Consider the following 12,695-nt stretch of genomic DNA (forward strand, 5'->3'; position numbering starts at 1 on the left):
AGGTGAAGGGTTAAAGGTGCAGAGTTAAACGTGAAGGGTCACAGGTGAAGGGTTAAAGGTGCAGAGTTAAACGTGAAGGGTCACAGGTGAAGGATTAAAGGTGCAGAGTTAAACGTGAAGGGTCACAGGTGAAGAATTAAAGGTGCAGAGTTAAACGTGAAGGGTCACAGGTGAAGGATTAAAGGTGCAGAGTTAAACGTGAAGGGTCACAGGTGAAGGGTTAAAGGTGCAGAGTTAAACGTGAAGGGTCACAGGTGAAGGGTTAAAGGTGCAGAGTTAAACGTGAAGGGTCACAGGTGAAGGATTAAAGGTGCAGAGTTAAACGTGAAGGGTCACAGGTGAAGGGTTAAAGGTGCAGAGTTAAACGTGAAGGGTCACAGGTGAAGGATTAAAGGTGCAGAGTTAAACGTGAAGGGTCACAGGTGAAGGATTAAAGGTGCAGAGTTAAACGTGAAGGGTCATGGGTGAAGGGTTAAAGGTGCAGAGTTAAACGTGAAGGGTCACAGGTGAAGGATTAAAGGTGCAGAGTTAAACGTGAAGGGTCATGGGTGAAAGTTTATGGTTGAAGGGTTAAAGGTGAAGAGTTACAGGTGGCAGAGGCAGTAAGCACCACAAACAGAAAATATAAGGTCACACCTCAGCTCTGATTATCTAGCAACCAACACAGTAACACATGTAAAACAGCACAAACGTGAGCTACTTCTGACAAGGACTTGGTGCTGGCTGTCAGCATATTTCTGCCACACACAGATCTCATGTCTCTGGAGAAATCAGTAGATTCAGTAGAATTTTGATTTAAAGACAATATGATCCATTTATTAATAGATTTCACTATAGTTGCATGTCTAAGCCATGGTAGCAGGCACTGTATATGTTCTAGAGATTTGTGCAGCTTTAAATACATCTGACTGTATGCAGTGTGTGCTGTGTGCTCCCATCAAAGCATGATCCGCCAATGGTGTTAATTCCATAGTAAACAGATCATCACTGCTCAAGTTCACAATTACTGAATGTTAACTAACACAGTGCAGATGGACCTTCACTATGACCAGCTTCAGCTAGCAGAGCTGCTGAATAACATCTCACCATCCACCTCAGGTGTTGATGAAGGGAAGGTGTTGTTGAGGAAGGGAACTGTAACGTCGGGTGTACCAACTAGTACACACCGCATTAAAACCAAGAGAATAATAGACTCAAGAGACGACAAACGCAAGTAGTAAAAAATGTGAGCGTGCGTCCACACACACACACACAGCAGCAGCAGCAGCAGCAGCAGCAAAAACAAAACACAAAAGACGCGGAAGAAACTCGACGCCAGGGGAAGTAACTGGCAGCAGGCAATCGCCACGACAAACAAAAAACCCTTAACAAAATAAACGTGAAACAGATAGGAAGAGAAAAAGCTGGGGGAAAACATGAGGGAGGCCAGCAAGTAGCGCAGGAGATAGTTACTCAAATAAGTGGCAGAGAAGCAAAGAGACAAGAAAGAGCAAGAGAGAGCATAAGGTGGCGAGACACCTAACATACGGAACGCAACCACAGGGTATATACACAGATTCTTAAGTTGAATTTAATACCTTTTTAATACCTACAAAATATTTTTTATTACCAGCATGACAAAGTGGCGACTGAAGTGGCCTCTCTGTTGTTGCTAACCACTGGCCTAAACCAGTCTTTAAACAGGCATGAAAATGGGTCAGGGGTTAAAAAGGTGAGAAGACCGGGGGGGGTTATGACAGGTGATGGCATGGGGATACGGTGATTACCATTACGCAAGGGCATTAGGAACGGGTTTGACATGAGGGGGGGGGGGGCACACGACACATTTGCTATCAAATCAAAGCCCACCCTATCCTCTAAAATATTTATATAAACTGATTCCACTGTAGGTAAGGTAGTTAATCCCTGTATGTATAGTGACATAGAACATTTGTGGAATTACGGTAAATTGCAAATAATAAACAAAATACGACATGCAGGGGTGGAAAGTAACTAATTACATTTACTCACATTACTGTAATTGAATACTTTTTATGAGTAATTTGTAATTTTGAGTAGTTTTTGAAATATGTTATTTTTACTTGAGTACATTTTGACCCAAGTAGTTTTACTTCACTACATTTGACTGCCCTCACATTACTGAGTAAAAAAATATTGATGGTGAAAAATTAAATGCGGGCAGAAACTTAAACTTCTGAGTCACAGAACTGAAGGCCAATTGCGTGGCCTTGCCTTGCGCGCGCCCTTTCCATTGTCTCATAATCAGGTCGTAATCTGGTGCACTTTTTTTCCAAAAGGATGAGATTGTTCTATCTTTAAATCTTCTATCTATCAGGTTCTGTGGGATCCTGTGGACATTTTATTGTGAAAAGTGGAATCCTGTGGGCACTGTATTTTGAATAGTTGGATCCTGTGAGCATTTTAAATAGTGGAATCCTGTGCGCATTTTGTTTTATTTTGAGATGTGGGATCCTGTGGTCATTTTATATTTTATTTTGAGTTGTGGCAACCTGTGGGCATTGTATTGTGAATAGTGGGATCCGGTGGGCACTGTATTTTGAATAGTTGGATCCTGTGAGCACTTACTTTTAAATTGTGGGATCCTATGAGCATTTTTAAATTTTTGATGTGGGATCCTGTGGGCATTTTATTGTGAGTAGTGGAATCCTGTTGCATTTTAGTTTGATTTGTGGCATCTTGTGGGCACTTAATTTTGTGTGCATTTTGTTTTTTGAATAATTTGTTATTTAAATTTCTTTATTCTTATCATAGTGTTGTCCGTTGGACAATAGGACTGAAAATTGTTTGCACTGTATGGTACAGGTTGTGACTGTCCTTGTGCTGTGAGGAAGTATGTTCCTGAGCCCAGCTGATCTTTTTGCAAGTGTGGATGTGCACTTAAATACACTTTGAAATCGATTAAAACAACTTGTGCTGAATTTGATTCATGAATTTGGTTCATCCATGCATTAAATAACTGAAAGTAACTAAGTAACTTTTACTCAAATTACATTTTAAATAAAGTAATTTTGTACTTTTACTCGAGTAAATTTTGAGATGGGTAATTTTACTTTTACTCTGAGTAGATTTTAGGCAAAGTAATGATACTTTTACTCAATTACAATTTTTCAGTACTCTTTCCACCTCTGACGACATGATACTGTTGTCCACAAACTTTAAATAAATTATGCATGGAATGTATGGATTAGATTAGATATAACCAAAAAACTAATAAGGTGATACATAATATTTAAAATAATATAACAACAGGTTTGATGATTATTATTATTATTATTATTTCTAAACTCTGTTGTATAAACTATTTCCACTCTTTTTTTTTTTTTTAACTCAGGAGTGTTGTCTCTTGTGGTTTTATTTTTTTCTTTGGTGGCATGCTGAAATGAAATGACAAAAAAAATGTATGTTAAGGTTTCCTGACTAGACAAGACTAACATTAATGTTAGACAGTAAGGCTGTGTCCCAAACAGCACACTCTAGAATATTACATACTGCACTACTGAAAACACTTCAAACCATGGTGTCCTTTTATTTATTTGTTTGTTTATTTGTTTTATTTATTATATATATATTTTTTACACATTAAGTGTAGTAGCAGTCTGCAGTTTGGGACGTGGCCAGAGAGTAATGTAACTTTTTACGTTTCAGAGAGCTTTCTGACAAGCGTTAATATGAACGTTAGCTAACCCAAACCCTCCTAGTCTGTTACCATAACAGCCCATTACAATAAAGCTGTTTTATTGTCATATATAAGGTCATATGGTTGGCTATTCATTGCTCTTATCACTGACCTCGCGTTTAACGCTGGCGCAAACTACCGACGCTGCAGCGAGGCGAGAGCTCGGGTCAGTGACGCTATGAGTGCGGGATATTTCTGAACATCTCAACACAAGCCTTAAGAAAGCGAAAGACCCAGAGAGCACCTGACAAGTTGTAACAACAAACACAGCGTGTGAATTGCGAACGCTGCCAAACCGCTTTTAGAAAAAAGTTTTTAAACAGTTTCCGCTTTTTCTGTGGTTTAATTTTTGGGTGGGACAAATCTACCTGTTTCTGATATTGGGTGGCCAACTGCCATTGAAATAACCGATTTCGGAAGTGCTCTGTTTGCTTATTAAGTCAATATGATAATATACACTGCTCAAAAAAAATAAAGGGAACACTTAAACAACACAATGTAACTCCAAGTCATCCACACTTCGTGTTCAGATAGGAAGCAACACTGATTGTGAATCAATTTCAACTGCTCTTGTGTAAATGGAACAGACAACAGGTAGAAATGAGAGATTTTCAACTAATTTCAAAGATTTTTATTGATTGAGATCTAGGATGTGTTATTTTAGTGTTCCCTTTATTTTTTGTATATATAAATGTAAATCTCTCTAACCCCCGCACCACAAAAAACTCATCGGATCTAAACGATTCGCGTAGGTCACCCTTTTCAACTTCAAAACGGCGAATTATGCCGAAAGGTGACAGATTATCATGCCTGTTTAAATCCCAGAGTTTCGCTAACAGGTTTGGCGGCAAACCAGCCGGTATTTAGGTGACTGGCGTGTGCGCGGACAAACATCAGGTCACGTCACGTGATATCACTACTAGCGACATGTAAATAAATCTAATTTAATGAATTTTAGGAGAAATGACTGCACTTAACACAAATTCAAAAACGTCTAGGCAGTTGGATGAGCATTCGAAAATGTAATACCTCGTCAGATGAAGCTTAATACTTTTTAATACTTTTTAATGGCCTTAATTTTGGCCAACTGAATTTACTACCTTTTAAGACTTTTTACAACCCCGCGGACACCCTGAACCAGAGAAAGCAGAGAAAGGCCTGAGAATGTGAAGGCGAGCCAAAACGATTCAGCAATTTGTTGAGGAAGGGGAGGTGCTGTTGAGGAAGGGGAGGTGCTGTTGAGGAAGGGGAGGTGCTGTTGAGGAAAGGGAGGTGTTGTTGAGGAAAGGGAGGTGTTGTTGAGGAAAGGGAGGTGCTGTTGAGGAAGGGGAGGTGCTGTTGAGGAAGGGGAGGTGCTGTTGAGGAAGGGGAGGTGCTGTTGAGGAAGGGGAGGTGCTGTTGAGGAAAGGGAGGTGCTGTTGAGGAAGGGGAGGTGCTGTTGAGGAAGGGGAGGTGCTGTTGAGGAAGGGGAGGTGCTGTTGAGGAAGGGGAGGTGTTGTTGAGGAAGAGGAGGTGCTGTTGAGGAAGGGGAGGTGCTGTTGAGGAAAGGGAGGTGCTGTTGAGGAAAGGGAGGTGCTGTTGAGGAAGGGGAGGTGCTGTTGAGGAAGGGGAGGTGCTGTTGAGGAAGGGGAGGTGCTGTTGAGGAAGGGGAGGTGCTGTTGAGGAAGGGGAGGTGCTGTTGAGGAAGGGGAGGTGTTGTTGAGGAAGGGGAGGTGTTGTTGAGGAAGAGGAGGTGCTGTTGAGGAAGGGGAGGTGCTGTTGAGGAAAGGGAGGTGCTGTTGAGGAAAGGGAGGTGCTGTTGAGGAAGGGGAGGTGCTGTTGAGGAAGGGGAGGTGCTGTTGAGGAAGGGGAGGTGCTGTTGAGGAAAGGGAGGTGCTGTTGAGGAAGGGGAGGTGCTGTTGAGGAAGGGGAGGTGCTGTTGAGGAAGGGGAGGTGCTGTTGAGGAAGGGGAGGTGCTGTTGAGGAAGGGGAGGTGCTGTTGAGGAAGGGGAGGTGCTGTTGAGCTCTTAATGGCGCCTGCGGGAGAATCTAATGGACAGAAACACTCAGGAGCCTCCAGGCTCGGCTAGAGGAATAATGAGCATGTGTTGTTCATCCCTATGTGATGGCAAACAGCTGTAGGAAGGGCTGTGGTCGCTCACACACACCATCGTAACATCAGCCCTTCACTGCAGGAACACACAGGCGTCTGGTGCCTGAGCTGCTTCCCAGAACCACACGCGCACAGGAGAAACGAGAAATGTGTGAATTACCACTCGAGGTTAGTGTGACCTATACTGGAAAAAACGAAAGTGTGTGTGTGTGTGTGTGTATCAGAATCAGACCTGGCCTCATCTGGATGTGTGTGTGTGTGCGTGCGTGTGTGTGTATCAGAATCAGACCTGGCCTCATCTGGATGTGTGTGTGTGCGTGTGTGTCTGTGTGTGTGCGTATGTGTGCGTGTCAGACTCTAACCTGGCCTCATCTGGATGTGTGTGTGAGACTCTAACCTGGCCTCATCTGGATGTGTGACTCTGACAGAATCATTAGGAATGTAGATCATGGTGGTGTCTTCGATCTTATAGATGGAGTGACCCCCGATGTCGGCCATCTTACGCCGCTTTGTGATCAGGATGATGTAGTAGCCCTCGAGGAAACGGACGAAGCCTGAAACAGAGAAACAGCAGACCTGATGTGTGTGCACGCGTGGACTCAGACTACCACCGCCAGTACACAACAACATCTGATTATGCCTCCGCATTTTTAAAGTATTCATCCCAGAGTTTCGAATACCAGCTCTGGTTCTCCATCAACACAATAATAATAATAATAATAATAATAATAATCAACACTTCTTCATTTAGAGGTATGTAACATCTACGCTAGTTTCAGCAGACATGCAGCACACCCCATTATTCATCTGTCCACTCATCAACATTCAACTGCAGGACAAACTCTCTGAACCAGCTGAGAACCAGAGAGCATTCACCTACTGGTCCAGGACAAAACTTTACAAAAAGTTCAGAAGATCATAAATGCTAAAGAGCAGCCCCTCACTTCCTGTCAGTGTGTCAACCGTGTAAACTATGACACAGACATGCGAATCACGACTAACCAAAATCACATTACAGCATTTATTATATGCTCAGAGGACAAATAAATGTCCAAAGCACCATGAACATGTCTAATGACGTGAACCGATCATACAACAGCAGGCTGACGTGTACCCGACCAATCACACAAGAAGAAGTCCACGTTACAGATGTGCTCAACGCCAGCCTGCAGGAAATGATGTGGCCCGAGATGTCTGATCTAAAAATGAAGTATTATTAGGCTTGTTCGGTGTTTCATCACACAGTCTCCGTGTGTCTATTTGTGATGTGTGTGTTTGTGTGCCATTTTAACCTTAATCCCTGTGTTCAGTGTCACAGCGCTGTTGTGTAAGCTTTAATTATGATGGCAGGTGACGGGGAGGGGCTGCTGGGTAATGATGTCGGGCCGTGAGCCAAAGTCTTTTGTGTCAGCGGCGGCCGTATGTGGGTCAGGACCCAGAGCGGCGTGACTGCCTTCCGTGGTCTTCTAACGACAGAACGGCTGCGTCTTCTGCTCCGCCCACCACACACACACACACACACACACACACACACACACACACACACACACACACACACACACACACACATACATACACACACACATGCAGACACACTTCATGAGCTCTCCGGTGCAGTAGTGACTCCTCGTCACAAACCAGTCGGCGATTCTGAACCTCATGACACTTTCAAGTATCAACTTCTTAACTGTGAGTTTAACTTTATATGCAAAGCACCCCAAGGAACTGGATCTTCACTCACTCACTCACTCACAGATGACAAGCAGGAAATTCTCCACAAGGCTGCAGTGTCAGTGGTGCATCAATAGTGTCCGTCCATTTACATTTAAATGATTTAAGTAGAAAGTACAGTGAAAGTGCTCTAGGAAAACTCAAATGCTCAAATGTCGCCCAACTCACATTTCCATTTTTTTCAATTCGCTCGGTTCCCCATCGCAAATCTGAAGTTCACTCTGACATTTCCACGGACAGATCAGAAGAAATAACGGATGGGAAGTGATCCAGAGGAGGTGAAGTGACGATCTTCACACATCCAGCAACCAAAAAGCACTTCTCCACATTTTAAAGATCCTCTCAATCACAGCTGCTTGGCTACAGGACAGCGAGGGACCCCAAGGGCTGACAAACGTTACATGATGAGTGATGATGTGCAAATTTATCACAGCATGAGAAATCCCGAAGGGTCTCAACAGAGTCTCCAATCACCACTGCTCCCAATGAACCCAATACAATAATAAACCCTAGCTAAATAAATACATAAATCCTTATACACACGCGCGCACACACGCACGCACACACGCACATACACACGCGCGCACACACACTGTAGTACCGCTACTATTCAGTGTCCTGCTGAAGTAACGCTACTATTCACAGTGTCCTGCTGTAGTACCGCTACTATTCAGTGTCCTGCTGAAGTAACGCTACTATTCACAGTGTCCTGCTGTAGTAACGCTACTATTCACAGTGTCCTGCTGTAGTAACCCTATTATTCACAGTGTCCTGCTGTAGTAACGCTACTATTCACAGTGTCCTGCTGTAGTAACCCTATTATTCACAGTGTCCTGCTGTAGTAACGCTACTATTCACAGTGTCCTTCTGTAGTAACGCAGGCCTCAGGGAGAAAAGTGTTCAGTTCATTATATGAGTGAATCATTTGTAATCTGGGTCGACCAACAGATGTGCCCCATCAAAGGTCACAGGTCAACACGGCACTGTGTGAGGGGATCTGAGCGGGTAGAATCAGTCATGTCCACGCTGGTCTAGAATGAGCAGGTCCTGAAGGTCCCGCATCATAAACTAAACCTCTTACAGTCCCTACATCTGGCTCTTATTGAGGTTTAATGACGTATTCCAACATCGTGGTGTGAAGCAGTAGCTCACCTACGATGCCGAAGGCGGTCAGGGCTCTGGACAGACCGCTGGGGCCCTTCTGACCCATCTTCACACGGTTCCCCAGCTCCAACCTGCCCAGAAGTTCACGCACCTCCTGCTGACTGTACACATGCTGTAGGGCACACACACACCACACACACCCATACCAAACACACACACACACCCATACCAAACACACACACCCATACCAAACACACACACACACACCCATACCAAACACACACACACACATATATATAGCATGAGCAATAAACAATAACATCAGGCCCCTCCTCCTCATTCAGGCCCCTCCTCCCCATGGTTCACCCCCAAATTGTGTGCTCAAGGACATGAGCAAGAACTCGTACCTCTTTCCCAATCTGAACCTACCAGTAGAAAACTCAGCTTTCAGGTCCACTGGGGGAACCAGTGTAAGGTAGTGAGAGAGCTTCAGCTCCACTCTCAGTACTAAACACTTCTGACACTGCTGATCAACTCACTGAGCAAAGCGACTGTGTGAATGTGTCTCTCTGCAGAACAGTAGCAATGTTCAAGATGAACACAGGACGAAAGAGTCTTCTCCATGTTCTCATGAAGTCTGAAAGTTCCTCTAGGCACCAAAATGTGTGAAAATCATCTAGGCAGTTTCTTTCTATACATCTCTCTCACAACCTATGATGCTTTTCCATTATCAGCACGATTGCTGTGTGTGTGTGTGTGTGTGCGTGTGAGCCATCTATTTAGCTGGAATTAGCCTCCTGTATGGGTGACTGTTCACACCGCACAAAAAAAACCTCAATTCTCAGAATCTCAGCACATATTGCATAACAAAGAACCACGGTGTAGGGAGAACACACTGGTCTCTGCGTCTCACATTTACACACTTATTCTGTCATTATAAACACATTATAATTAGCTATTGCTAGAAAGCCAAATTAGAATATTAAACTGTTTATAAGGGCACCACGATCTTAACGTGGTGGCGATATTGGGGGACGCACCCAAAGTAATCAAATATTATCATTACATTAAAAGATCTCTCATTAAGTCAAATGAGTTTTGGACGATAATTTACACACATATCACTCCTGTAAATATAATAATTGTGGCAGGTAAAACAATTGATGTTGACAGTAGTTTTGGTATATGTTTACAAGTGGCCCCTACACTGATTGGCTGTAATGACTAAGTGTGTAACATAAACTAAACAAACATGTCCAGGTGTGTTTTCAGGTGCCAAATTAAGTTTGATGTGGTGTTCCAATGTCTTTCGTTTCTGTCCCACATTATTTATGTTGTTCCTTCGGTTTTGTTGAAGGATTTAAACTCCCTGCAGCCAAAGACTCAGAGTGTGGTACTCCAGTCGTAGCCATGGCAACCTTGTTTGTTTACATTTGATGTTTCTCTACGATTTCCCACTCACAATAAGCAATGTTGTGATATGTCACAAGAAAAGGGCTGTGTCCCAAATCACCGAAAACAAAAGTAAGGAATAATGTCAAATTAAACACACAAAGAAAGTATTTTTTTCTATAACTCACACACAGCATCAGGATAACGGACTGACTCTTATTGTTCACGAGTCCGAGTTGAGTCGAGAGACATTCACACCTACACACACACACCTCTGCTCCCACACTTACACACACGCCTCTTTTAACACACCTACACACACACACACCTCTGCTCACACACACCTCTGTTAACACACCTACACACACACACACCTAGCCACACCCCTTCACACAAACACAACTACTCCATCACAGTGCACGTGCGTGTGCATGGAGACTCATATGTGCCATCAAACCCCGTTTGCAAAACAGAAGTTGACGTATTGAGCAATTTGCCATTACATAACAGAAATGCGTCCACTGGCACACACAAGCTCACCTTATCATCAATAATGACAAGATCACGCGGTTCGGTACGGTCGATCTTCAGAACACGGTGCTTGGTTTGAGCATTATTACATCCCACAAGAAAATATCTCTGAGGAAGGAGGAAAAAAAAGATTGTTTAGAAGAGGTACAAAGGGGTGAAAGGCATCAGGGCGTTTGTGCCTGGTTACATTAAGGCTTAAAGAACGCTGAGGGACTGTATGGGGTAATTTGACAGAGATGACCAGCATCCACACACTGACAATGACATCTGGACACCCTGAGCCTGACCCATGAACTTTGGCAGCTTGTTTTTGTGTTTAGAAGCTCATTCAAGTGACTCAGTTGAAACTTCACCTTAGAAATCAGGAAACCACATGAATGTCTCTAGTGACTTCCTTCCTTTCTTTTAAATGTACAATTAAGCAATGTAAGTGTATAAACACAGTCTTTTATGACCAGTACATAAACACTGTAATGTGAGGCTGGAGAATAAAGAACACAACTAGTTCTGCTATTGTGCGGCACTGACTAGATCACACGTTGTCTGTGCATTACGTATGTACAGTCTGTGTTTTAAGTCCACAGTGGCTGTAGCACACCTGAATTAATCTTAAACAACAGACGTGTTGGAGAGTAACATACGACTCTCCCAACAGACATTACTCGTGTTTACACTGCACGATCAAAAACCCGAAATTAAATCTTACAATAAAAGACCTTTTTACAGCATATGTTAACTCCCAACACTACCACACAGACTGGAATATAACATATAATTATAATATAATTAAACCTGACCTATACAGAAGGTGGGATTACGCACATAGATACAGGATAATCCCAGAAAATCCTCAAGAGTGACCCGAGCTTCTAACAGCAGTCCCACAGCGCCATCTAGTGTCCAGTACTGACCATTACACGTGGGGCAGGAATATAAACAACCCCGACACGACAGAATGGTGAAAGACTGGTATAAAAGAGTGAAGACTGGTAGAAAAGAGTGAAGACTGGTAGAAAAGAGTGAAGACTGGTAGAAGAGAGTGTTGTGGAAGGCTGTAGTGCGGTCACCCACCGCCCTCGTCTCGTACAGCACCAGGTTGTTCACGCCGCTGATAACAGCTGCTGTGAGCGGCATGACGGCAGCGCCCCCTGCTGGCGGAAAAACAAACCACCGAGTGTAAATACCGCGTTTAAAACGGCGTCTTCTGACCTGAACCCGATTGGGTAACGCTATGTGTTGGGAAACGATAAACCTGCCACCTTCACGAAGTGTTAACCGGCGTAACGTCGTGATGGATGAAGACAACAGCTCCGGTCAACACTCAACGGGCTTACAGTGACGGCGCTACTCCATCTTGTGATGCGGTCCTCTAGCTGCAGACGCTTCCTGTCAGCTGACCGGAACTACAGCTGCTACGGGCATCCGGCTGGGACATAACGCCTTGGCAAAGGCGAAGCTGTAATTGACACGAAATGACGGGATACTGATATCTGACCCGCAGCCACATATATAACATGCAAAATGTCTCACACTTTTGGATAAAGCACTTCAACGCTTGCCAAAACTGTAAAACTCTACAAATATCAGATGGTCAGCCTTTCCTATATGACAACTACACACGGATGTGATAAGTTAATGGTTCCAAAATTGTGCGGTTTTTCGGTCTTAGCGACTGCAAACATTGTTATATCTTGTTCTAACTCCTGAATAGATGTTTATAATAGTTTTTTACACACACATGTACATACAATTTACACATCAGCAGTACCAAAACCGTCTCCAAAACTAAAAACGCACACCAGCACAAATCCGAATAAAAAATAATAATGCATTTGTTATGCATCTGTAATGCCAGTAGATGTCGCTGTTGACGAAGTCAGTAAGGACATGGGCTTATTCCCAGTGCAGTACTGACCTTAAATGGCAGTATCTGTTTCAAGAATAAAAGACGATGATAGAACCCCGTATCTACGATTCTTAGTTAATGTCATCTGTATTTACACTGTACAGTAAATAAATAATATATATATATAATATAATATAATATATATATATATATATATATAATATAATAAAGAATAAACTGACTTAGTGGACTTCAGTGGAGGAATTGTTAGAAAGAGAGAGAAAGAGAGAGAAAGAGAGAGA

General features: G+C 43.2%; 1 protein-coding gene across 6 annotated transcripts in view; it reads right to left on the bottom strand.

The window, feature by feature from the left end:
- The window catches only part of fig4a (FIG4 phosphoinositide 5-phosphatase a), a 62,578-nt gene extending 50,624 nt beyond the window's left edge, over nucleotides 1-11,954 (bottom strand). For 2 of the 6 annotated variants that reach the window (XM_076988108.1, XM_076988105.1), the window contains exons 1-5: nucleotides 11,721-11,943; nucleotides 11,619-11,687; nucleotides 10,557-10,655; nucleotides 8,673-8,796; nucleotides 6,187-6,343 (exon numbers count right to left, since the gene is read on the bottom strand). In XM_076988108.1, the coding sequence (XP_076844223.1) occupies nucleotides 6,187-6,343; nucleotides 8,673-8,796; nucleotides 10,557-10,655; nucleotides 11,619-11,681 (443 nt within the window). In that variant the 5' untranslated portion in view covers nucleotides 11,682-11,687; nucleotides 11,721-11,943. Of the gene's footprint in view, nucleotides 1-6,186; nucleotides 6,344-7,081; nucleotides 7,208-8,672; nucleotides 8,797-10,556; nucleotides 10,656-11,618; nucleotides 11,699-11,720 lie in introns of those variants that run through there. The other 4 variants (XM_076988106.1, XM_076988107.1, XM_076988109.1 and 1 more) reach the window with 4 other exon arrangements.
- Nucleotides 11,955-12,695: the final 741 nt, after the last annotated feature.

Source organism: Brachyhypopomus gauderio, unplaced genomic scaffold, assembly GCF_052324685.1.
Source record: "Brachyhypopomus gauderio isolate BG-103 unplaced genomic scaffold, BGAUD_0.2 sc60, whole genome shotgun sequence".
Lineage (NCBI taxonomy): Eukaryota > Metazoa > Chordata > Actinopteri > Gymnotiformes > Hypopomidae > Brachyhypopomus > Brachyhypopomus gauderio.